This window comes from Clinocottus analis, unplaced genomic scaffold (assembly GCF_023055335.1).
Source record: "Clinocottus analis isolate CAN_PGR_092001 unplaced genomic scaffold, fCliAna1.0.p SCAF_15, whole genome shotgun sequence".
Taxonomy (NCBI): domain Eukaryota; kingdom Metazoa; phylum Chordata; class Actinopteri; order Perciformes; family Cottidae; genus Clinocottus; species Clinocottus analis.
In genome coordinates this window covers 1,901,559-1,927,082 of record NW_027175876.1, presented here as the reverse complement: position 1 = coordinate 1,927,082, position 25,524 = coordinate 1,901,559, and the positions used below count along the sequence as shown (strand labels likewise).

General features: G+C 43.1%; 4 protein-coding genes across 5 annotated transcripts; 2 read left to right on the top strand and 2 right to left on the bottom strand.

Moving 5' to 3' along the window:
• The first annotated feature begins 2,939 nt into the window (after positions 1-2,939).
• Positions 2,940-4,961, top strand: fkbp3 (FKBP prolyl isomerase 3). The gene is made up of 7 exons (XM_068577144.1): positions 2,940-3,059; positions 3,465-3,566; positions 3,690-3,785; positions 3,881-4,016; positions 4,114-4,181; positions 4,272-4,369; positions 4,613-4,961. Exons 1-7 carry the CDS (start codon positions 2,955-2,957, stop codon positions 4,665-4,667), a joined length of 660 nt encoding a protein of 219 aa, XP_068433245.1. The 5' UTR covers positions 2,940-2,954; the 3' UTR covers positions 4,668-4,961.
• A 701-nt stretch (positions 4,962-5,662) lies between these two features.
• Positions 5,663-7,764, bottom strand: faua (FAU ubiquitin like and ribosomal protein S30 fusion a). Its single transcript, XM_068577139.1, has 5 exons — positions 7,652-7,764; positions 7,120-7,201; positions 6,326-6,470; positions 5,994-6,049; positions 5,663-5,892 (listed from the first exon to the last, which is right to left on the bottom strand). Exons 2-5 carry the CDS (start codon positions 7,192-7,194, stop codon positions 5,767-5,769), a joined length of 402 nt encoding a protein of 133 aa, XP_068433240.1. The 5' UTR covers positions 7,195-7,201; positions 7,652-7,764; the 3' UTR covers positions 5,663-5,766.
• Positions 7,765-8,193: 429 nt separating this feature from the next.
• On the bottom strand, positions 8,194-15,411 carry prpf39 (PRP39 pre-mRNA processing factor 39 homolog (yeast)). Of its 2 annotated transcripts, none has more exons than XM_068577244.1 (15): positions 15,256-15,411; positions 13,968-14,405; positions 13,549-13,739; positions 13,311-13,436; positions 13,014-13,132; positions 12,675-12,842; positions 12,165-12,348; positions 11,643-11,750; positions 11,366-11,530; positions 10,793-10,919; positions 10,332-10,600; positions 9,978-10,162; positions 9,796-9,879; positions 9,016-9,127; positions 8,194-8,850 (listed from the first exon to the last, which is right to left on the bottom strand). In XM_068577244.1, the coding sequence occupies exons 1-15, from the start codon at positions 15,266-15,268 to the stop codon at positions 8,758-8,760; spliced, it is 2,382 nt and encodes a 793-aa protein (XP_068433345.1). In that variant the 5' UTR covers positions 15,269-15,411; the 3' UTR covers positions 8,194-8,757. The 2 variants fall into 2 exon arrangements, with proteins under 2 accessions (XP_068433345.1, XP_068433346.1); XM_068577245.1 differs by having other exon boundaries at positions 9,805-9,879.
• A 1,861-nt stretch (positions 15,412-17,272) lies between these two features.
• Positions 17,273-20,127, top strand: arf6a (ADP-ribosylation factor 6a). The gene is made up of 2 exons (XM_068576955.1): positions 17,273-17,456; positions 17,597-20,127. The coding sequence occupies exon 2, from the start codon at positions 18,368-18,370 to the stop codon at positions 18,893-18,895; it is 528 nt and encodes a 175-aa protein (XP_068433056.1). The 5' UTR covers positions 17,273-17,456; positions 17,597-18,367; the 3' UTR covers positions 18,896-20,127.
• Positions 20,128-25,524: the final 5,397 nt, after the last annotated feature.

The following is a 25,524-nucleotide window of genomic DNA, read 5'->3' as shown; positions in this document are numbered from 1 at the left end:
ATTGCATTATTTGGTAGAACCATCAGCACACGATATTCCTGCTAATATGGGGATCCCACGTTAAGAATCTTACAAGCAAACTCATTGAATACATTCATGCATTCATATCTACACATCTGTAAACATGCATATGATGTCAAGGTACATGTCAATGTGGTAAAATGTGATTAGAGCAGGTTTCGAGGTGAAGTGGACTTCCCTCTTCGTCTTAAAAACATTTCAATATCGTCTTGACGTGGCTGATCATGTGTTTGTTCTCTGGGAGAAGATATTAATAAGTCTGCTTTTGAACAGTATTCATCCTTATTTGTATGCGCACAGCAACTGAACTGATCCAATATCAATAGGATGACAATATGTCAAATTATAAGACATCGGTGAAGCACGATGAGGTATTCCAGAAAGTAGTATTAACCTCAGGATTAAACAGTCATACAGAAAAGCTGCCAATAGTGTCAGCTTAACAACAAACATGCAGTTTGTTTGCTCCTTTTTTTCCATTATGTGTCAGAAATATCTGCTTTTGGAAGCTTTAAGTTTCATGGTATCTCTCTTATGATGTATAGTTATCCACAGAAATGCTGAATGAAAGCCTTCACACGGTCACCCGGCTGTTTCTGTGTGTACTGAGTGTATCTCAGGACATTCTTCAGCAAAGATTACGTGAGGATTACAATTGTTTGCACTTTCTGTGTGGAGAGGCACGTCTTTGAGAATGTGTGTAACTTGTTTACGTAACCTGTAGATATGAAGGGCTCTCAGGAGCTGCAGCCGATCTGATTTCTTCCTGGCTGTGTGAGCTCGTTTAAGCTCCTCAGCTTTGCATTCCCAGGAAACCGGGCCACTTTCGTCACGACACGCCGCAAACAGACGTGCTCCTCGGTCGCCCGTGTCTTCTCTTCTTCCCTCCTGAAACTTCCTTTGGCTCAAGTTTCATCCAGACACTCGTAAACAAAGACAGACACTCTCACCGCTCCAAAACGCGGAAGCAAACAAAAACGCCGGCGGCGTGAGAATCAAAGAAAGACAGAGATGGAGAGATGAGAGGGATTTGAAATAGGTGTAGTGAGTGATGACAAAGACTCACAGTTGTGATGAACACAAAGTGTGCAAGACGTCGATCACATCTCAATATTAAAAGGCAGCGGAGGCCTTTTTATTCCTTTTTTTTTTGCTTGTTCTTTTTATATGAAAGTGCCTCAATAGTTTGTGGTGTTGTGACTGTCTGTCTTTCACAGGCATCAAAAGAGAGGAGAGGAGGCCTGGGAGGTTTCCTGTAAAGAAATAAATAGCCCTCTCCTCCTCCGCGTGAGCGTCTCGCCCACTGTAACTGCTGCAGCAGACGAGGCTCAGATCTCTGCATGACCCCCGCGCTGCGGGTGTCGTGGTGGCAAGGCATCGTCTTTTGAAGGTTATTGGTGAATAGGAGGCGAGGCTTCCAGTCCAACACGCAACACAATGACTCTGAGAGGCTGCGAACTAAGATGTGATGAAGCTGACACGTGAAGCGCTCGCTCGTGTCTTTGTGTAACCCGTGTTTCTGTGTCTTGTTGGGACGCACACAGCGAGCCTGAAAGAACACACACAAGATGCGTTGAGGGATTTTGTAGTAAGACAAAATACAGCAAGAGAGTATTTATGGGAAATGTTTAGTTAAATATGTGTTTTAAAGCCGTAGTATTGCATGTCATTTAAAAAGTCTTGGTATAGTCAAAATGTCTTTGAAAAACATGTATGAGTTTAAGAGTCGTTAAAAAGTCATAGTTTATTTTGCCATAAAGAAGTGAAAGTATAGTAAAACCTTATAAAACTGTAATTAATGTCATGTTATAGCATTTCATTGAAATAGTATGAAACTAATTGTAGTCGTTGTAGTATGTAAAAACATTATGCAAGTATAGGAAGTTGAAAAAAGTTGTTGTATAGGACAAAAGTCATAAAGTTTTCCGGCACGGGCCAGAGAGCCGTCATAAAATAAATCTGGAAAAAACATTGTATTGTAAGTCATGAATATGACATAAAGAAAACTACATAGGTGAAAAAACGAGAAAAAAGGAGAAATAATTCCATTGAAAAGGTCCGTATAGCACAGGATTCTCCACCAGGGAGTTCCTTCAGGGAGTTCCTGGAGTCCCCAAAGAATGATATGTTTCACTCTGCAGGCTGCGGGGGAAAGTTATAAAAGTTGTGAAATGTAAAAAGTTTGACGTGTACAGCACGTGGAGCCAATTTTTTTCTCTCAATATTTTCAACACTTGTTGGCACAATGAAAATGTTGGCTGTGTATAATACATTATTTCCCTTTTTGTCAAATAAACTTTTAATGCAATTCAACTTTTTTTATTATTTGAGCGTCTAGTATACTGCAGTGAAAAAAGGAGGAAAATATTTCATTTAAATAATTTCACATTTTTCAGTTGGATTTGATAGAAATATAATTCACAATGATAGGAAATGTCATTCTTTGTCACTCATAAATGGTCATTTTTTTGTAAAATATTCCTTTTTTTAATCTTCTATTATGTGATTTGTTTTCAGTTCATTGAAACGTGTATTTGTGTATTTATAGAATTATCCACTAGGTGGCAGACACACGGGTTGGAGAGACGTATCTTGCTCAAATACTGATTTAAATCCTGGATTTAAAAAAAGGCTACATGCTCATTTAGAGTTACGTTGTATACTGTAGATGTTTTAATAATTTAATACTTGACTTAAATAAGTTAATTTGTCTCGTAATGAGCTCTTCGCTATTTTTAAAAGGTCTTACTGCATAATGAAGAATATCACCTGATAATATGAGTTAAATCCAATTATATTGTGAAACAAATACCACTAGAGTCATATTAGTGGTATTACAGTCATAATAATTAAAAAAAAACATTTTTTCCGGTTTTGGGCACAGGTTTTAAGATGCGCCAGGAGGGACAATCTTAAGTAATTCGCCTCTCAAAATGGCGGATGAACCAACACGGGAGTGGAGCGATGAGCAGCTCAAAAGTGATGATTTGCCCAAAAAAGACATCATAAAGTTCATCCAGGACAATGCAGCACACTCGGTACGTTTGTCATGTCACTTCGGTCGCGGGTGAAAGTTGCATATCCGCGAGATGAAACATGACGGCTCACTTGAGCTGCGGCACGCTGCGTGGTTAGCTCTGCGTAGCCGCATCAGGATCGCTGCTGTGTTCCAGCATCGTGCAGCAAAGCGAGCACAACAATGCGGGGGGGTGGGGGGGTCTGTTCAACGGTCCCGCGCGGCTCGTTATCTCGTTATTTCCACAAAACCCGGAGCGGAAACACGTCGCGTTTTACCGCTTAACGTGGATTCCGCGTAAATTAGCCTTTAAAAAAAAAAAAAAAACGCGTCATGAATTTGAGTCGCAGCGGCACACGTGATGATGTTGAGACGGTGCATCTGCTAACTTTCCCCCCTTTTTTTCCTTTTGCATTTGTCCTTTCAGTTCCTCAACGAACACAAGCTGCTGGGAAACATTAAAAATGTCGCTAAAACGGCGAAGAAAGAGCAACTTATTATCGCCTACAATCAGCTCTTCGAGAGCAAAGTAAGTGATGGTCTTGTTGCGCAGTTTACATCAAAGCCCGCAGATTTATTGCCGCGGTCTGGGGTCGCTAACAAACCCATTCATGTGTGTGTGTGTGTGTGTGTTTTTGTTTTCCATTTACAGAGGTTTAAAGGCACAGAACCAATTGAGGAAGTGACCGAGCAGGTTCGGACTGTGAAAATTGAAGAAAAGCCCAAAGACGTCGAGGTCGTGGACGAGGTATGAAGGAGGCTGTCAGATTTTTGTCTGATTTTTGCACTTTGCATATATCCATACTACTTCTAACCTCTTCTCTCCTCCATCGCTTCTCTCAGGGGCCGCCCAAGTACTTCAAGTCGGTGCTGAAGAAGGGGGACAAGAGCAACTTTCCAAAGAAAGGCGAGAACGTGAGCTGCTGGTACACCGGCTGCCTGGAGGACGGAACCGTCTTCGACACCAACATCCCCACAAGTATGACCCAAAATCCATCACTCGCCCTTCCTTGTCATAATTGAATATCCTATAAAACATCCCGTCTTTGGGTTTCAAACCCGTTCCCTCTCTGCAGCCGCAAGAAAGAAGAAGCAAACCAAACCACTGACCTTCAGAATCGGCATGGGCAGAGTCATCAGAGGGGTGAGGCATCTTACTCGCGTTTTGCTCTGCAATCTGAATTGTGTGTCTGTTTGTGTGTGAGTGACACTTTGTCTCCTTTTGCCTTCGCAGTGGGACGAGGCCATTCTGACCATGAGCAAGGGCGAAACCGCCCGGGTGGAGATTGAACCCGAGTGGGCCTACGGACGCAAGGGTCTCCCCGACGCAAAGTATCCTCTTTTTTTTGGCTGGATTTTTCGCTTCACTTTGTAAAATGTGTGTTTTCAAAACAACACGGTGCTACACAGTTTATTTCCGGTGAAGGAAAATCCCGACTAAGCCCGCGTGAGCAGGTTTGTCAGGTATTCTGTGCGGCTCTGGGTATTGTTGTGGCAAGCCTCCTTTTTTGGGAGCGTCTCCTCTACTGAAGTTATGTGTTCATCCGTCTAGTCCTTAACCTCCTCTCCTCCCAGAGTTCCACCCAACGCTAAGCTGATCTTCGAGGTGGAGTTGGTGGCTGTGGATTAGCTGCCCACTGCTCGCTGGCCAGCACGCACCGCAGTTTAAGAGGGGAAGAAAATATTGAATTGCCTTGCTGTAAAGAAGTTAAGATGGTAATTTTTTTTTTCAATTGAAGCGTTCTGTTCCTCCTTTGTCTCCTTCGTCCCCCACGTTATTAGAAACAGGCAGTTATTACAGCGTTTTGGTTAAGATGTGATGGTTTGTCAATATTGTATATACAAGACACCCTGAAACCTTATTCTGTCTTTTCTTTTGCATCTACAATGTAAATGATTAATAAACCTGTTTCAGAGACTTGAATGCAGCAATTTTATTTACTTGTCTTCCGACCACTCAATGCACATTCACACGCTACCATGCAGCACCCACCCATCAGGACTAACATTTATACACCGTAGGCACAGCTACGGGAGCAATTCTGGATTATTGTGCCGAAGAGTCAGAACCTTTTAAATTGACACGTATGTTGTCACTTAAACTTCCAACAGTTTGGTAATTTGTGTTTAGATTATTTCTCAATTGTAACAATGCTTCTTGGCAATAGTTTACTGTTGGAAAGCCTGTTTATTCCCCTTCAAAAGATTCCGAGGCTTGAACCACTGATCCGCTAAATGACTGCTTTACTACTCGGCCAGATTATGGTTGTCATTGTGTTTTAAGTGATTAGTTATTTTAAAACTGTACAACTTAATTCATGCGCATGACTAAAAGGAAAACGGTAGAACTACATTTGTGCTGCTTTCAGATTTACAAGTACTCAGTTTAACTCTTTACAGCTGAAGCCAATTTAGATAAAGGCACATTGTAAATTAAAGACTCATCTGCTCTGATAACTGGTAACGATCTCCAGAGTTTAATATAACAAAGGCAAATATAAAAACTGAACCTACCAGCAGATACCATACCCTGTAGTTGTATTGTTCTTACTATTAATACTTTGTCAACTAAACCTGCAAATGGTAAGGACACTACTTTAATTACAAGAGACTCCACAAAATCAGTTTTATTTTGTCCAAGCCAAAGTTTTATTCTGTACAGCAGGATAACTTTTGACGTAAAAACAGATGGGTGGTGATCATGTTTCTCCTTCAGGAAGATGGCGCACTTAGGAGTTGGCGTTGGGTCCCTTCTTCTTTCCGAAGGTGGGCACCACGTTCACAAAGCGCCTGTTGTACTGGATGCGACGCTTGGCGCGGCCAGTCCTCTTCTTTTTCTTCTCCTGCTTCTCAACCTGGACGACATGACAGGAAGAGGCCTCCGTTAGTTCTCCAAGATCATAATGTATGCTTGAATCCAAGAGGTTGGGGGAGGAAGAAAAGCATAAGCTCTTACCTTGGGTGTCTGTCCCCTCACTTTTCCGGCACGGGCCAGAGAGCCGTGAACCTTACCTGAGGGGGGAAAGAAAGTCTTCATGATGACATTTCCCAGACAAACTAAAGCTTATCCAATTGTTTAGACCATAATGTCACCAGGCAAATAAGGGCTTGGGTATCATGACTGGTCTCATACAACAAGCAGTATACTCAGAAATAAAGATGTGTCACATGCTCAGTCACAATTTAAATGTACTAGAGAAACACGGCTTTTAATATCTGTCCCCACGGTGTTTTTAGTAGATGACTGGTCAAATAATCCCAAATTGTGTGTGGCATCTGTGTACTGACCTCCCAGCAGCCTGCCGGCTACATCCAGGGTGCAGTGTTCTGAGACACCGCAGGATGCCAGGGAGGCCTCATCCTCCAGTGGGCATCCGGCGAGCAACAGCACCTGATCCTCTACCAGGAGACCCTCCAGACCCTGGACATGAGCCTGAGGGACACACCGGAGAACAAGTGTTTTAGTCATCGAATCCCGAAGTGTGCCGACAGACGAACAGTTTCAGATGAAATGTATATATTTCCTTGCAGGTGAAGAAGAGAAAAAGCAATACGTCTGTATTTTTCCAATAGAGAAGGAAGGTTATCGCAACCTATAAGCGATGGTTTATTGTATGAAATACAATATGAAGTTGCAATTTACTTGTAACTTCATACTAATACAAGTAGAATGGCCCGATTGAGAAGAATATACATTACGGTCTGATTATGATTGTCACGAAAATGATCTTATTTAAATATATACTGCTGTGTAGTTTAATTCATTAACATTAATCAGCATTGATGATATTCATTTTTAGTATCTGAATCTGCAAGGTAACTAAATACATCCACATTGTAGGTCACTTAAGCACAACACTTGACAACTTAATTACAGTTAATAACAGCTAGACAATAAAGTTGTCAAGTATTAATTTTCTACTTAACACTAACAATATTTGGAGAAGGGGAAAAAAATAGTCACAGTTGATAATGAAGCTAGAAAGTAAGTAGTATAAGTTTTTGTGTTGTTTTTAGTGCATTCAAATGAAGCTTGTGACAAGATCTGGTGACTTCTCTCCAACTTGTACACACGTATTTACCTTGATCTGTCCAACAGTCTCCTGTCCGGTCACCTCAAGGGTGTGTGTGTTCTGGGCACGCAAGAAGAGCTGCATCTTGATGCTGGAAGAGGGAAAAACACAAAAAAGGGGACAAACCACTTCAGTCACTATCAGCGTTGCTCCTGCGGAAATACACTTGTGGCGTTGTAATCATGTGTGGAAGCTAACAAGCTAAGCTAAGAGATAGTTGACTAAATTTAACGTGGTGATATATATTAAGAAAGTATATCCGGTCACAAAACGACGAGGTAGAAGGAAGAACCATTGCGAAGCAACATGCCGGCAGCTTGGACTCGTCTCTCTCGTTACCATGCTAATGCTACGTTAGCTTGACTAGCCGCATGGGACACGCGCTTCATAAAGTCGCATAAAGACCCACGACATGTGACTTTATTCTCCAAATAAAGTACAACTTAAGATGAATGGTTATTTAGGTTATATATTCGGCTACCAAAAACATGCCTGAGTTTCACTTAACTAGCGTTTTTCAGTTAAATCGCACAGGCCTTACCTCGTTTGATGCTAGTCGTTCAACACTAGGCATAGAAAGGGCTGTAGGAGGGTTGACACTGCGCATGTGTGGAGTTACGTCAGCGATGGCGGAAGCCGTGGCCACGCCTACCACGTTTTGGAGGCTGCTTCAATGACTTAAGGATCAATTATCTGTCTTTTACGGTTTTTAAATCAGTAACAGCTCGCATGACGCATTAAAACATCACAAAGCTAAAGAGCCCATCAGGTCAGAACACAATCATTTATTATTAAGCTAAAACAGGCCATTATGAGCGAGCTGTGGCGGGAAGGATTATTTGCACATTTTATTTTATTTTTAAATTATGGATTCGTTTCATCACGTGGCTCGAACCGTAATATAAGACTTCTGTTCGATAGATTAACTTTAGGATAAAGTAACAGGATAATGAGCACTCGGAACAGAATATGAATTATATATCATAGGAATGATATATATAAAAAAATGTTTTATGCCTGTAAATACTTTCTACATTCTTTTGTCTTTAAGGAATTGAAGGATGAACAACGGAACAGGAAGACTTCAGGATATCAATCTCTTTATTATGAAATCAAGTCAAAATAAAAAAGGAGGAACTCTTTGTTTTCGTTATGTAAACATAACCATAACATATTAAAAATCTTTCAGGTGGGTGGACACGACTCAGGGGAACAGCAATGAATGCCTCCTTTATCAGTTTAAGTCTTAAAACACAAAAGAGAGAGACCAAACTAAATCATCCAGCCTAAGAATTAAAAAGCTTTAATCACACAAGAAAAAAAAAGATCTGCCTTCACAAATAACATGCATTAAAGAACCCGAAAAAAACAGCCGGTGGTGGAGATGAATGTAGCAATGAATGGGTTATTTTGTTTAATTAAACATGACTGATCCACATAACTGTCAGGGAGGCCTGTGTGTTGTATTCCAACCAATTGGCTACAGAGTTTTATTAGCACACATGAAAGCAGAAAGGAATAAATCAGCTTCTGTGGTCGGATTAAAACCCCTTTGACAGCATGTTAAGGAGCCCTGTTTAGACATGTAGGCAGGTCAGAAAGGATGCTTTCCTCCGAGTCTCCATCTTAATGTTGGGATTCTGTCCATCATGTTGGGGGAGGAGGGTAGTACTGGTTGTATTGGGCATATTGGTTGTACTGTCCCCAGGAGTTTTGTTGTCCCCAACCGCCGTATTGTTGCTAAAAAAGGAAAGAAAGTAACAGGCTTAGACAAAACATCAACTTATCGTCTCCCTTTGATCAAAATATCCTTTATATAAAATTGTAAATGTGCATATATGCTTGGTTCGACACAAATTAAGAAATCTATTCTAGTGCCATCGACTGCTCGGATAAGAAACCCACCTGGTACCAGCTGTTGTATGCAGAGTTGTTAGCATGAGCGTCGGTCACTGCGTTGGGGTCACCCGAGGTGTCGTCGTCCACGCGCTGTCTCTTTGCGTCGGGCTCCTGAGAGCTGGAGACGAAAAGTTTCAAGTTAATAAAATCCCTTTGTTCAGTAGTTCACCAAGAAAGGAAGACTGTTACATCCTCGAGTTTAGTGCCAGTCCCTGTCACTTAATGACCAAACTGCAAATGATCTTATTCTTGATTTGAGAGTTACTCAAAAGACAACTTATGAAGAAAGAATTTTTCGTCTATTAAATATTATAGAAGTGGTTAATTTGATCTCCTTCACATTTGGCTGGTCAAATTCTTCAGAATTTGACCATTTGCCGTCACGAATGTGGGGCAATTTGGACACATTCGATATTATTCACTTCTGTGCAGAAGAGGGGTGGGGCTTCAGGTCTCTGTGGACTGAGTCCAGCACGTCCTCTTGCTGCCACATGCTGGACAAAGTCTGTTAATGTCACATGGATGCTCAATGAAACATTACCAGAAGTTTCTTCACTTCAATCGAAACGTTTTTTTCTAAAGACAAACTATTAAACTTCCTGGCATTGAAACTCATGGGGGGGAAAAAAGGTGACAAAGATGCAACGTGTGAAATGTACGAGTGGTTTTCGAGAAAGCTGCAAGCTGCAACACTTGGCCTGTTCTGAGCAGGCATGTTTTGAAAAAGGTACTGAACTAGTGAAAATAGTGTGTTGATGTGACCCCGAGCCCTGTTCCATTATCCACCTGTCATACCCGTTCTCGGCCTTCCTCTTTGAGGTTTCGCTTTCTTTCTGGAGCTTCTGGTGTTCCTCATATGCGGCCACGAGCCTATAAAAAAGATACAATACTCAACGTCAAACATGACAAAAGGAACAAAGCACAACTTCTACTATTACTATGTCTCTAAAAGTAACAAGAAAACTCACACATTGATGTCACTGCCAAAGTCCTCGAGGAACTCGACCTTGCGCTGGCAGAAGAGGAGGCGGGATTCAAGGGGCATCTGGCTCTTCAGGGCTCGGTCGAAACACGCCAAGATCTCCACCTCGTTCTGGATCACATCCCCGCTGTATTCCAGCTCAAGCAGGTTGAGAAAGAGTTTTGGACTCGTCTGTAAAACCACAAAAATATATTAGTGTGCATCCCACAACTAGTGTAATACAGCCAAAGATGTGAAGACGCCCATTTCTTGAAGCACTTATTCAGATGAGGTGATTTAATGATTTTGTTAGTTTGTTGGTGTCTAGGCCTCGCTGACTGATCTCGGCATCAGTTCTCACCTGATCTTTCTCGATGGCATCCAGCAGCACTTTCCTGGCCTTGCTCAGACTTCTCTGCACCTTCATCATCTGCCGGGCCAACTTCACAGCATAGAACGATGTCTCAGTAGCATTCTTCGCAGAGTCCATGGCCTCCCGCAACAGAGCCTCCGCCTCCTCCAAGTTTCCGTGGCGACGCTCAAGGCTGACCCTCCGGAGACGCACCATGGCCAGACCCGGGACGGACTCCTCCAGGGACTTCAGGATGCTACGCGCCTCCTCCACATTCCCTGGGGGGGGGGGAAGAAAAGCAGAATACTGTCAGCGCGACGTAACACAAGTCAAATGATATTAGCCAGTTATGTTCACATAGTCAAACCCTAAGAGGTCATTTATTCATAACCATAGTCCAATTACCAAGGAGATTCTGATGGGATGTCTCCGTGTTCAACTTGCATGCTGGTTTTTAGAGTTACACTCACCTTGCTGCTCTTCAAAAGCGGCCCACAGCAGATGGATGGTTGGTTTCTTGGGCATGTGGATGGTAGCCGCCTTCTTGTAGACATGTCTCACGCCGTCAATGCTGTAGCCCTCTAGATATTTTGCATACTTTATAGAGTGAAAAACAGAGCGAGTTGGAAAGAATGTAGGAGAAAAAGAACAGAGGAGAACAGAGGAGAAGAATAGAGGAGAAAGGCAAAAGAGACAACACATTTTAAAGCTACATTTTCAGTTACAGATACTGAATTTCTTCATTGACAAGATCGTTTTTAGAAATTTTCTGTGTAAACCCATCAGCACCTTCATGGAACCAATTAGATAAGATTCTGTAAGGTAGTGGGAGACGAAGAAGATGCAACGTAGTAGTTGGCAAATGCTGCAGTCAAATCTTGTGTGGCAAGCTGGCCATCCCCTAATACAACAGATACAGTCAAATATCAACGTTACACGCAAAGAGAGTGCAGGACGATTTACTGTGTCGATCTGATATCATCGTTGGTGGGGGAAGTGCAGGGTAGCAGCGGGAGTGAGAGAGAGGTTCAAGGCCACGTTACCTTGGTCCAGAACTCTTCGTAGAGTGCACAAGCGATGAGGCATCGTTCAAAAAGAACAACCACGCGTTCAGGGATCCCATTTTCAATTTCAAAGTCCAAGTACTCCTTCCAGTTGTTGAGCTGGGTCTTCTCTAGGGCTTTGACATGGAAGTATGGTCTCTTAATCTAAAAAAAAAAAAAGAAGGAAAGAAATATAAATGTTTATCATTGTTAAAGGATAGAAAGGCAACACTTTTTCCAACAATTAACATAGCAGTTGAGAAAACGAGACACGTACCCCTTCTTCGAAGGCCCAGCGCTTGCTGACTTCATGTTCGTTGTGGTTGAACACTTCCTGCCGCACCTCGATCACCTTGTGGCGCATGTTCTCAATCTCGGTCACCCTCTACATAGAGACACACAAAAAAAAAAAACATGGTCAACACCCACGAGTATTCTTGCCAGATCACATTCTCCACTTGATGTAGAAACTGCGAGTCCTGCAGCCGAGGATTTACATCACCATGAGCTTGCCACAGACAAGAAGCCTGGGGAGGGGGAGAGGAATGTATGCACCCTGCATATCAGCCAGTGGGTGCAGGTGCCGGGGCCTCAGTTGATCCTTTTAGTTTTAGGGCGATTCCCTGAGTGGATGCCAACTTGAATCCACCTTGGCATTCATTGGCTTGGCTGCTGACATAAAGACACCTCTTCACACCTGAACAAAGCTTGCCATCTCATGGAGAACGGGCAGGCTCCTGCCAACCCCTGAAAGCAGTGCTTTTTTGTAAATGTGTCTTCCCTGCAAATGGATGCATACCTTGGCAGGGTCCACGAGATCATCTGTACCAGGTGGCAACTCGTCCTGAGCAGTAATGGGCGTCTCCTCAACCTCGCCAATCATCGCCAATAGGCTGGCTTTTGAGAGCTCGAGCCTCAGCTGAACAAACTCCTCTTCCGACAAGTAGTGCTTGGGGTTGTTGTTCTGCACATGATCTTTGAACCTGCAAAGATTAAAAACAGGTATATAAGATCACTCAAAGAAAAGTTTAAAATACTTTTACACGTAGGTGTAATTCGAGTCAAAATGACTCACGGGAAGGTCGGCGACAACTTTTACACGAATACATGTTGCATCTTTCGGGCTTCTTGATGTTCAGTTAGTATAATAGAAAATATATAATTGGTGAGGCTTAGAATACTCAATCTTACAAAGCTACAGGATAATTATATTTCTAGGACAACGGACATCCATCTCTTGACTATAAAAAAGGAACCGATAGAAGGACAACATTACTGCAACCAGAGTTTTATACAGTTTTTCCTCTACCTCTGGAAGTGCGTGGAATACAGCTGGGTTGGGATTCCCAAGACTCGGTCATAGATGGCGGTGACGTTAGCCAATTTCTCCTGCTCCGTCTCCCAAGCGATATAGGACTCCCACAGACGGTCCGAGCGAAAGTCTGTGCCTGCTGCAAGCACCGAGTGTTCGAAGGCCCTGATGGTAGAAAACAGGAAAGATTGTCAACTTTTTGTTGTCTCAAATATTTGGGTAAACCTAAATTGCTTAAAGAAATAGGGAGATTAACACATTTGTTGTCATATATGGAAGAGTTACATAACACGAGGGAAAAAAATATTATATAATGATATTGAGTCTTTTACTTACGCTCTAATGCGTCCCTCAGTCTCTGGGTCAGTCAGGTCTGAGTTCTCTTTGATGTAGGTTAGGTAATGGAGCCACAGATCCACACTGAGAGGGATGGCCTGCAAGCCTCTTCTGTATACCTTAACAGAGACCAAAAGAAGCCTGTCATTGGCTGGACTCATTTTACTGTATTCATTTCATGTTTCATGCCTGACTAATAACAGTTGCTGTTTGAACTACATGGTCTTAAGTCATGTAGCCTCAAAGACTAAACTACAGAAAAGAATGAATGTGTGTCCATAGGACATTTATATTTACCTCTTCTGCAACCTGGATATTCTCGTGCTTTTTCTCAATATCAGCATACTTCTTCCAGTAGCCATAGCAGTAGGGATAACGTAGGAAGAATGCATCAAATGAGCGTCTCACAGCCGAAAGGTCATTCTGAAAGAGAGGCAAACAACAAAAAGATGATTTACCATTTCGTATAGTAATCCTACTGTTTAATCTTAGTAACATAAAAACATATCTGAATAAACTGCATGTTTTCTCTTACCTCTTGTTCCACAAACTGCAACAAGTAGACCCAGCCATTGAAGTCTTCTGGGTTGTCCTCACATCCTTTGAAGAGTTTTTCCAACTCACTCGGCTCTGGCTCTAAAAGAACAGTTGGTTCTGGTGGGCTCTCTTTGGGTGCTTCTTCCAGCTCCATGCCATCATCGGTCTCCTGTGGTGCCTCAGTCCCACCTGGATAAGTAAACAAGAAATCCCAAAGGTTTAATACGTGGAAGATAAAGCAAGGCATTGGTAATAAATCAGTTTAATTAGTTGGATTGCATTTATGTTGTAAACCATCTCATGGTCAATGCTAAATTTTAACATTTTCCACATAAATATATCTATCTATTGTTGCCATGTAAGGAGACCTAATATATATTGGATACAAAGCAACAAATGAATAATCATTTAGACTACCTTGACTGCCATCAGCTTCTGGCCTGACGGTCATCTCCGGGCCGTCTAGTTCAGATTCTTCAGACTCTGTTTTTTGTTCAGCCGGCTGTTGTGGCCGTTCTTCTTCTTCAGCAGGTAGCGGTGGAGGTGGCGGCTGCTCAATTTGGAAGAGCTGAGCATTGGCAATCTGAAACTGTTCAACAGCCTTCTCCACAGAACTCAGCTCAGTGGAATCCATCTCCTCGTTTGGAGACCGCTGTTGCAGTGGAGCATCCTGGGACGCATCAGAGTCCTCGGGCAAGATGTTGTTCATTGGTTCTGGAGTAACCTGGTCAGGGGACCAGTCAGAAGTTTGGCCTATAACAGGAAGGTCAGGCAGAAAGGCATCCCCATTGCTCTCCATGACAGGGGACTCAGTGTCCAGCATTCCAGTAATAGTGTCGTCGGAAAGATGCAGATCTGTTGAAAAGCAGGATGGATTATTACAACAAGAGTCAATAAATAGAAATATCTGCAACTATTTTTTTTTTTAAAGAAAAACAGTTGTAAAACGCAGTGGGCATTTGTAAATGGAATAGTTTTAATATTTGTTGATTTTTTTTAAAAGTAAGTATAATTAATTAAAAATTAGTCAGAATTAAGTTTGTTTTTTTTTAAATAAAAAAAATGTCAGCTCGCTGGAAGCCGCGGCTGTTGCAACACAGCATTTCCGTGTTCAAACATTAGCTCTAGCTTCGACGTCAACTCACAAAACAAAAACAATAATGCAACGCTATGTTGTCCGCGTGGCCTTAAATCCTAAACTTAAACGGTAAACGTTAACCGACTTAACGTTCGTGTTAGTGACGTCGTTTCCGTCTGCATCGAAACGTTAGCCTTTAGCCGTTGGTGACCGTGCGAGGCCATGTTGCACCCGGTAGAATGTTTGCACAGTCAAAGTTCAACCAGAAGTTGGGCCCTGACTGGCGTCTAATTCCTGAAAAGCATACCAGCCGACCATAGGTTTAACCGTTGGACGGGAAATAGAGTATGATTAGTTAACTAGTTAATCTTATCTAACGTTACTAATTTAATTTATACGAGGTCGTGTGTCGTGGTGTTAACAAAGTCCACCCAACAACAATCGATTGACTCTCAATTTCGTCCACCTTAAGCCAACTAGATCAACCACAACGTGCTACGTAGTTGCCTCCGTCTCCAGTTGATAGTCGGCACCCGGCGGCTCGTCCACGTTAGCTCGCTCCTAAATTGCCCCGAGAGTCGTCGCCGCGCACCAATTCATTGATAAATATACGTTTAAGGGTCTTACCTGTGTCTTCCATGGGATTTCGGTCAACCTTGCAAACTTATGTGCAGCTTTCGAAGTCACTTAATTTAACCTACAATGGCCAGGCGCGCTTCGCCCACCATACTTATCTTAGAGGAAGAACCGAGAAACAGTGTGCGCATGCGCGGTGTAAGGGCCCCGCCCACGTGTGACTGACTGCGGCGAGAACGTTAGAATAAAGTTTCAAAGACGACTCACAAGAATATGAATGCGGAACAATTAAGGACGTACACGTGTCTACTGGTTAACTAAGGAATTCAGTGTACATCATGACAGTTAATATGTTGATATTGTTCGTGAGAATGACTTCTAAAGTCAACGGTTATGAAGGATTGGTAGACGACTTCATAAAGACTTACATTTATATATCTGCATGCATAATTTAACATATTCCACATGGTAATAATGACACTGAATTTACATTATTAAAGGTTTTTCACAGTGGCGATGGGCAGCATATTTATCTCTACTCAAACCAGTAGTTTTGTTTTAATCATGATATATCATCTGACTGAAATCAGTATTTTATGGATTGTGTTATTGCTCACATGGGCCGATCGTACCTTAATGCTACATACGGGTCATGCTATGTCCTGTTAATTGTATTTTTTAATCAAGTTTTTAATAAGCATGTCTCAAATAATAGGCTGCTCGCTGCAGTGTGCGACACCGTGGCTCCCAGAGACTGGTTATAAGAAGGTGGTTCCCCATGCCCTTCCGCTCACAATCACAGACTCACAACCTCCACGTAATCACACTGGAACCGGTTTTGAATGAATGATTCAGACATGTCGGAAAGACCCGGCTGTAACCCCCCCCCCCCCTTTTGAGATCGCTAGGCCCACTAAACCCTGGCATCTGTTTCATACGCACAGCTCTTTATTCAAACAATGTGGCAGACGCAGTATTAGAGGCGATTTAATTCATAAAGAAAGCTCAAATGGCGTCACCGCTACAGCTACTGGGCCAGTCTGCAGTTCAGCCGCTTTCAAGCGCGCATGCGAAATGGCGTATGGTGCATTTATGTACAGTCGTAAATCTTGTAATTTGAGTGCCTACCCTTGACTTAAGATGTTTCCTGTGTTTAAATATTGTACATTTATTAAGTTATAATTAATGTATTTATTGAATGCGGTTTAAATGATTAATTATGCAGGTTAACAAAGCTAATTCAAAATTTTACCTGATTATTTGATTATCAGCCAGCTGTCAAAGTGTAAGTAACTCAATATGTGTTCTGACGTGACATGCTAGTCTGTATGTGGCACAAATCCGAATAATTTATTGCCCATGTACTTTGCAAATACAAGGAACTTGACTCTAACATAGACGTCGAATAAAACAATAAAATAATTTAAATGAAATAGAAAATATGATAAACGACAACAGATAACAGTACGTTAGAACAAGTATGCATTACAAAATAAAAGTAGAAAGTGTATTGTAAAAGGAAAAAAAAGATGTGCATGGGTGTTTGAAAAAATTCCTGGGGATGTAAGAGTCAGAGGAAAAGATGGAAGTAAATCTGCTGGAGTTGTTACCCTGATGTTAAAGAGGGTTAGGGTTTACCCTTATCGGGACTGCTTGGATGTGGTTTGATTTACAAGATAATGTTTTTAAACTAGTGAGAGGATCTTTGAAAAGTAAAGAAATACAAAAGATCTTAAATGTGAATTAACCAAACTTTTTTATATCTCACTTGTATATTATGTTCATGTAAGATATCATCAGACCAATCAAAACACATAAACCTCTATAAAATAATAAAGCACAAAATGTTGAAATTATTGAGTAACACGTGCATCAATACATGTGATAGTTAGCATCATCACAATGATATAAGGATTAAAAATATATATAACACGAAGAACCAAAACAGATCAAATATAACCATGAGAGGGCAGCTTATAGTCAGATGATATATATCTATTTTTTGCGTTTTAGGATCGCCGAGCTCACGATGAGTCCCTGAACGCAGCACCAGTGTGTGTGTGAGCAGTGTAGAGGAAGTGGCGGCTGATCTGGGTCCGCACCTTTTCCGGTAACACAGCACCGCCGTAACTGAACGGCTGAGGAAGAGAGAGACAGAGAGGGAGGAAGAGAGAGAGAGAGAGAGAGACAGAGAGCGGCAAGAGAGGGGAGAAACGGCCGGGGGACTGGGGGATGATTGCCGCAGACGTGAGGTACGTATCCCGCCTCCCCGTCTTCTTTCGCTTTTTGTTCCGCCTCTCCGCCCGCGGAGAGAGTCTTTTAGTCGGATCCAAAGTTGTCCTCTGTGCGTTACTAACACCCCTCCCTTCTCTGAACCGCTCTTGTGTCACAGGGGGTAGAGGAAGAAAGTCGGATGAATCAATGACCTTTTTGAAAAGCGCTTCCTTCTGGATGTCCCGCCGCAGAAACGAACCGGGGATCTTACGTTTGGGTGTGTTTTGATCAGGAAAAAAAAACGAAAGAAAGAAAGAAAAAAAACACACAAACCACCACCACCACCACCGTGCTTTTTTTGAAAATCCATCGACTGGGATTGGCTCAGGGCAAGTGTGGACAGCCGGCAGCCGAGGAGGAAGTGGGAACCCCGGGCCGGACAGGGCCTGATCTGTACGGAAGAAGAAAGAAAAGAAGAACGCTACTTTGTATCAAGTCCACGTTGGGGACTAAACGGCTTTTTCACGGCGGAGAAAGACTTGCAATGTGGATTTTTTTAAACGGAAGTCTGTGCTCAACGTGCTAGTTTTGACACGAGAAGGGGATGTGATATTGTTTCTTCCTGCATCGGAGGGCAGTGGATCATGAAAATATATCCCCACCCAATTCTACGAGGACACACACTGCTCCCATTGAATGCTCGGGTTCAGATTATCCTACAGCAGCTAATTGCAGTGGTCCGTTATCCAACTGCACTAACGTGAAAGTCACCGCCTTTTTGGAGTGAGTGTTGACACTCGTGTGTCGTCACGTGGAGGGCTTTCTCACCCATCCCACCAGCACTGAGACTGTAGCTTCTCAAGTTGTGTATATATAAAAACAAAAGCAACTTTCTCATAAGAGAAGCCATTTTTTTCCTCTTCCAAAGTATTTATGCACAGCAAACAAGATGGGCAAAGTGATCTCAAAGATCTTTGGCAACAAGGAGATGAGAATATTGATGCTTGGACTTGACGCCGCCGGTAAAACCACCGTCCTGTACAAGCTGAAGCTGGGACAGTCGGTCACCACCATCCCCACCGTGGGCTTCAACGTGGAGACCGTCACATACAAGAATGTGAAGTTCAACGTGTGGGACGTCGGAGGGCAGGACAAGATCCGGCCCCTGTGGAGACATTACTACACGGGCACCCAGGGGCTCATTTTCGTGGTGGACTGTGCCGACAGGGACCGGATCGACGAGGCGAAGCAGGAGCTCCACCGGATCATCAACGACCGTGAGATGAGGGACGCCATCATCCTGATCTTCGCCAACAAACAAGACCTCCCCGACGCCATGAAGCCCCACGAGATCCAGGAGAAGCTGGGCCTGACCCGGATCCGAGATAGGAATTGGTACGTTCAGCCCTCGTGCGCGACAACAGGGGATGGACTATACGAGGGCCTGACCTGGCTCACCTCAAATTACAAATCTTAATGTTGCTCCCATCACCAGCCTGGACACTTGGATGCAAAAAAAAAAAAAATTAAAAATAAAGTAGCTGAGAATGAAAACATGAGTTTAAAAAAAAATGCAATCTGAAGCAATTAATACCACGACCTCTCTACTGAGTGTATATCAAAGAGAGCAGCAATTATATTTTTGTTTAATTTTCTTTTTGATAATGACGACTTCAATGTAACCCCAGATTTCATTTAAAGAAAAGACAATTTATTTTTTTTGGGTAGCTTTCTATCTTTTCTTCTTTTTGGTTCACTTTCTGTATAATCAGCACTGTTTAATGATACAATACGCTTTTTTTTTTTGTTGGTATAATTTTGTTTTTAGGGTTTTTTGGGACGCACTTGTATACGTTTTAGCCCTCGCTTAGCTCTTATCCAGTATTCATGACCCAGCTGCATATCCAAAAGGATGCGAAACTCCAGGAACCACGGCCGACATCAGCATATCACTTTTCACGGCTCAAACTGCCGCCGTCATTTTTGAACGAATGTGTATTATGAGGAACCTCGAGAAGAGAAAACACACACACACACAAAAAAGTTTGAAAATAGATTGTATTGGAAAGGTTGAGGAAATGTGTTCGTACTCATGTCCAGTGTGGCGGTTCGTTTTGAAAGACACTTTGTGGACGCTGGATACACACACACACACACACACACACACACACACACACACACTTGATATGGATATATATTTTTGTTGTTTCAGATTCTGAATTTGTTACCACTAGTCTTATTACTGGCCACCTTTTGTTTCTCCCAGTGCTTCCATTACTGTTGAGTATTTGTAGTTTCAGCTGCCTTCAGAGGGACCCGGGTTACAGGTGGCCCCAAAAATCAAGACCGCTACTGCGGCAGAAGGTGTGTTCTCAACGGCTGAGTTTGCCCTTTGGGAGAGGGAGTGGTCACAACGAGCTGACTGTGCACATTTACATTTTCTGTGACTGACTTTTGGACCTCAGCAAATGTTTACGAAGTTCCCCAACCCCCCCTCACCCTCCCACCGTCTCCAATGTAGGTGCTACAATGACTGCAACCATGCTCTTCTTCATTTCTTTACCCATCACCATCATCATCGATCTCCTGTTAAGGTCCGACAGACTCACATCAAATCTCTGTTTATAATTCATAGATCTCTGTTTTATTATTTTGTTCCTTTTTTTTTGTTGCTATGCTGATGAAATAATAAAAAAAAATATATCCAGATCAGAACGGAAGTAACTGCCTTTTCAATAACGATTCACTTCTGAAAGAGTTACGCTTGTGAAAAAAGAAGAAGGAAGCGAGAGTTCAGGCTGTTGAAAGACGGACCAGTCGTAGCGTTAGCTTTCTGCACATGTGAGTCATTTGGCTGTGAATAAGTGATGAGATCTCCAGTTTCAGAGCCCTGATTGTCAGGTAAACCACGCTTTGACGCTCCTCGGGTGGCTTTTGACATTTTCTACACAGAGAAAGCAAATTAAAGCGGTAAAGAGGAGATGGTCCAGATATTTTACCACAGAGGGGTGAAAGTCAAAAAGCTGAAACTATTGGGGAAAAAAAGGTGCCGTTAAATGGAAATGACACATTTCCAACAAGATTCATATCGTCAGCGCGATATAAATCTTCCATTGTGGGGAGAATTTCCTCATAAGGAGAGTAAATCTGGGTCAGTGAGAAGCTGATGAGTGTCTTGCAGCTTGTGTAACTGCTGAGGTTGTGTTTGACAGCCTCACAATGGGTCCCTGCCCGCCTGGCATCTTGCCCCTCTGGGGGGGATATACATGCGTCGTCATGGAGGGGCAGACTTGAGATCAGGTCACAATTTAAAATGTATTTTTTTTAAAATCCTTTCATGTTTAATTTGTTTAACCCCCCCACCCCCCCTCCCCGCTGTGTATCGCTGCTTTAGAGTTCCCCGTGTACCCGAGCCGCGAGAGTAGAAGGAAAGAAGCTGCGTGTCTTCGGTCGGCTTCCCCTCCGCACGAGTCAGGAGAGGCGGATGTGACATTGTGGGCAATGACATCACTGTGTGGGGTCAGGAAACGCTTGAAAGAAGACAAGTAGTTGTCATGGAAGTCATAGAGGTCATGGCGCTAGAGGAAGTGTCAGGTTGAACTGTAAAGACGAGCAGGCAGCGCTCTAATTCTAGTGCAGGTTTGTGTCTATTTCTGCATGAGGAAGCATTGTAATCACTCAAATATCCTGAAAATGTAACATTTTAAAGGCATTACTTTCTCCCCCCCCTAACGTGTCCCTGGAGTCGTGTTCAGGAGAGTCACAGTGGAGGAATGCTTGTTCTCTCCCTCTCCGTATTTGCTCAGTTTGCTCATGTGGTGTTTGTTCTGTCGCTGCCTATCTGAAGTTTGACCTGTTGCTGTTTGGAAAGCAGCACCGTGCACGAGTCCAGCGTGAAGGACTAGGACATGCAGATAGACGCGCCAGGGCCACGAGGCCCTTTATCTCTCCTGAAACTGCTCGATCCCACTGCTTTTTTTGGGGGGGGGAAGAGAGAGTAAAAAGCATCGCTTTCAAATGGCCCTATTGTGACGAAGCCCACTTTTATTTGAACAGTTGAGGGCAGTGCCTTTCGCTGTGTCAAGTACCATCTTGTTTGCTTCTGATTTCTCCACTCACGGCTTCCGTTGTGGATGTGGAAATGAATGTATAATCTACTAACGCCTTTTTTTTTTTTTTTTTTTTTTTTGGGACACAGTTTTGCAACGTCAGCGCCGGGCCCGGTGAATCATGGCGCTCTCGTGTCAGAGAGGCCTTTTTGTAGCCACTGCGCAGACATTGGCTGGTGTCAAACGCTGTCAGGCTCAAACCCCGCGGCCCTCAGTAAAAAGGTCGACGATTCAAGAACTGTCGCAGCGCTGTCACCGCGACCTTAAACTCCACGGCGGGTTTTTCTTTTCTTTTTTTTTTTTGCCAAAAAGAAAAACCTGCGTCAGGAGAGTCGGCTGCCAGCGGAGAAGTTACAGTAAAACTTACTCTGACGCTCGATGAATGAGTTATGTCTTTCAGTTCCTCTTCATCATCAACTTCGTATGCGAGTCCCCCCCCCCCCCCCCCGCCGCCACACACACACACCCACTCATTGAAAGCTTACTACGGAAGTGTTGCATTTGAATGAAGGCCCGAGCAGACCTGCAGCGTTTGTGCGCTGCCATTGTGTGTTGCTGTTTTTTGAAGGGGGGCGGTTTCACACACAACTTTTTCAATGGAGCTCATTGGCGGTTCCTGTGTCATGTGTTTAGTCAGGCGTTCCTCTTTTGATTTTAATCTCACTTCAGCTCTTCAACAGAACCAGGAAACCGTCGCACACACACACGGACCACGTGCATCTCCGCAGGAGGCAGACGGCGACTCGTGAACTCATGTTTCAAGAAAGACAACACAAACTCACACACACAAACTAACCCACGGAAATATTCACCTGTTTCCCCCGAAGTCGTGCATGTAAGTGGGCTAGCACCGACTGTGTTTCTGTTAACAACCACACCTACACTAACTGTCACATAGCGAGGTCTCGAGTCATCGCTCTCTGCCCACAGTTGTTTCCGCTGAGCTGGGGATTTTAGAGACGGTGCCACTTTACATCTTAAAGGCTCAGAGTCCGAGACCCTCAAACTCTTTCTCACCATCTTTGTACTAATGTGTGTTTAAAGGTTCAACTGGCAGGTGCAGAGTTGCACAGAATTAGGTCTGTAGGTTAACTACAGTTTTTTTGCAGTTATGAATGTGTGGTTGTAATACAGTACGCCCCGTTATATATTTACTATTTCATTATTTGGGGTTGAAGGAATAGTTTATCATTTTGGTAAATACACTTTCTGGTGGAGAGTTTGATAAAAAGAGTGTAATTGTATTTTTTTTTTTTTAAAGATGGAAGATTTTCATGTTGCATACTATATTATTGTATACACTAGCATTATATATAAGTAGAGAAATATGTTAATGAGGGAAATTCAGAGGTGCTGTTTCAGGTCGTCATATTGTTACCTTTGGGCCGAAGCTAGGCTAGTTTCCCCCCTCCACCGTTTCCAGTCTTTATGCTAAGCTAACGGGTAGCTGGCTGTAGCTTTACATTCACCAGAAAGACACGAGAGGGGCATCAAGCTTCTCATCTAACTTTGTAAAGTGAAAAGTGCATTTATTTAAAAAAACATAACTTTTCCTTTAAGCTTTTCCTCTCTGGGAGCTTTGGGTTTATCAATGTTGGCATGCACATGATGTGTTATGGAAATATCATGTAAATTACACAAAGGCCATCATGACACGTCTCTCAAACCGAGGACTCGATCCATCACCATCGTCACTGTTGTTTTCCACACTTTTCCACCAAAAACTCTGTCTTTTGATCCAAATGATCATCCTCACAGGCATTTCCTGTCGAACAACATCCACTATTGACACACACACAAAGGCACTTTAGGAATGGCTGGATGGGCCGGAGTCACGGCTCAGAAAGTAGCCCGGTTGTCATGGAGCCCGTTTTTAAACAGTGTCGTTAAAAAAAATTAAAAAAAAAAAATAAAAAAAAAGCAGCAGCGTGCAGAGTGACATTCAGCTCCCAGGCGATTGTGAGCTTCTCAGAATCCGTCGCACAGAGCGTTTCCCTCCGCCTCGGACAATGTGCGAATAATTACAGAGAGCCCCGAGGCCGGTGTTTGCATTCGGCGGAGAAGTTGTGCAGAGGGAGGGACGAGTGCAGCAGTAATGATTCACTCTCACAGATGTAATTAATGGAGGCTCTGCATTGAACGCATTGCTCTCTCTCCTACTGTGTGTGTGTGTGTGTGTGTGTGTGTGTGTGTGTGTGTGTGTGTGTGTGTGTGTGTGTGTGTGTGTGTGTGTGTGTGTGTGTGTGTGTGTGTGTATAAAGTATGCTGGTATTCAATTTAGAAATCGAGGTCCCCATGCGGCACCTCCTAAAAGAGGTCCCCATCGGTCCAGGATTACAAGTATGTGTGTGTGTGTGTGTGTGTGTGTGTGTGTGTGGGTGTGTGAGAAAGAGAAGAGCAGGTACAGAGGGACCTTATGTTTGCTTGAAACAGTGAAAACCTGGTGGACAGATATTCACGTTGCTTCGCTGATGTTTTTCTCACGCGATGCATTTAATATACACGGTAAATATCTTTGATTGGGTGCGATCAGTTTTGTTTTCATGCGCCGGTGATAACTTTTGTGTGCCAAAAATGTGTGGAAACAATACATACAGATGATTAACAGGAAGTTAGCACGAAGCACACTGAGACGTACACACTGCTGTTAGAAAGTTTGGAGTCATTTGTTATTTTGATGTTTTTCTTCTTTTCGTCTATAAAGATTTTAACGGAGACAATGAGAGTATGATTCAGATGCCAAATGTGTTTTTTACATTTAAAATACAAAAAGAATGAAACGATTAAAACTTTAGTCCATGTCCCCCTCAGCGTTACACGCTAGGGGAGATTATGAATCATTTTCCTCCCAGTGTCTTGTTCTCTGTGTACACCACTTACTACAAACTCTTCATGACATATACTTGTGGAGAGGACTTTCTACAAGCTAAAAAGCATGAAAAACAATTTCATGCTTTCGCATGCAGTCGTCTTCTCGTCTGACTGTAACAAACCAACCGTGTGTCAGGAGCACCCAAACCTTTGAGCGGCAGCGTTAATAACAGGAAGCTATACAGGCTTTTCAAGTGTACAAAAATACCTTTCTCTCCAGATAAATACCTAAACTGGTGCATGTTGAGTTGTGCTTTCATTTCTCACAGGAAGTGACATATGCTGTAACCTTCCTGTGTAGACCCACGACACACCCCAGCAGCAACAGATGGTCACGTTGAGATAACAAAATAAAAAGAGATTAACAGGATTGCAGAGATAAGTACAATCAGCGTGTCATCTTCGGTCTGAATTAAAAGAACGCGGGGTTAAAGTAAATGATGTGTCTGGTTTACAGCATCGTAATTACATGGAGTGACAAAACAGAGACCTCAGACAGTCTATATGCAGATGGCCTGACTGTTTTCAATTGGATTTTGGCCATGAAGAGTGTAATGAACGTTATTTTTATCTCAGTAAATCCCCTTCAGGTACTTCATGTTGACCGGGGGAATCAACAAGTGTCACTATGCCTCTACAGATTCTTTAAAAGCTGCGGTAACCAAATCCGTTGAGCTCAGGTCAAAGGCCGCCCTTCACGCGTCGTGTAATTATTAATAGGCCTGCCGTGGAATATTGTCAGACTGGACGGGGAGCCAATTACTCTAAATGTCGCTCTCTCTTTTCTCTCTCCGGGGCCTGTTGGCGACCTCCCACTTAACACAAACACAGAAATAGAGTCACCGACGCAACTTTCATCCCTAAATAACGCACAACACGACGTCCCAAAAATAGCCCCGGCGGCAAACACAGCCTCCACGCCGGCTCTCATTAATGACCCGTCTGAGGAGCCATCTGCTTTCAACGTGAGCCGCTCACGCCGGCAGCTGTGTGTCTGTGTGTGTGTGTGTGTGTGTGTGTGTGTGTGTAGCCCATGTGCTCGGGTCGTGTACATGTATGGCAGGTTGCTGGCAGGTTGCTGGCAGGTTGCTGGCAGGTGCTTCGCGGTGCTGCTCAATGATTTGTG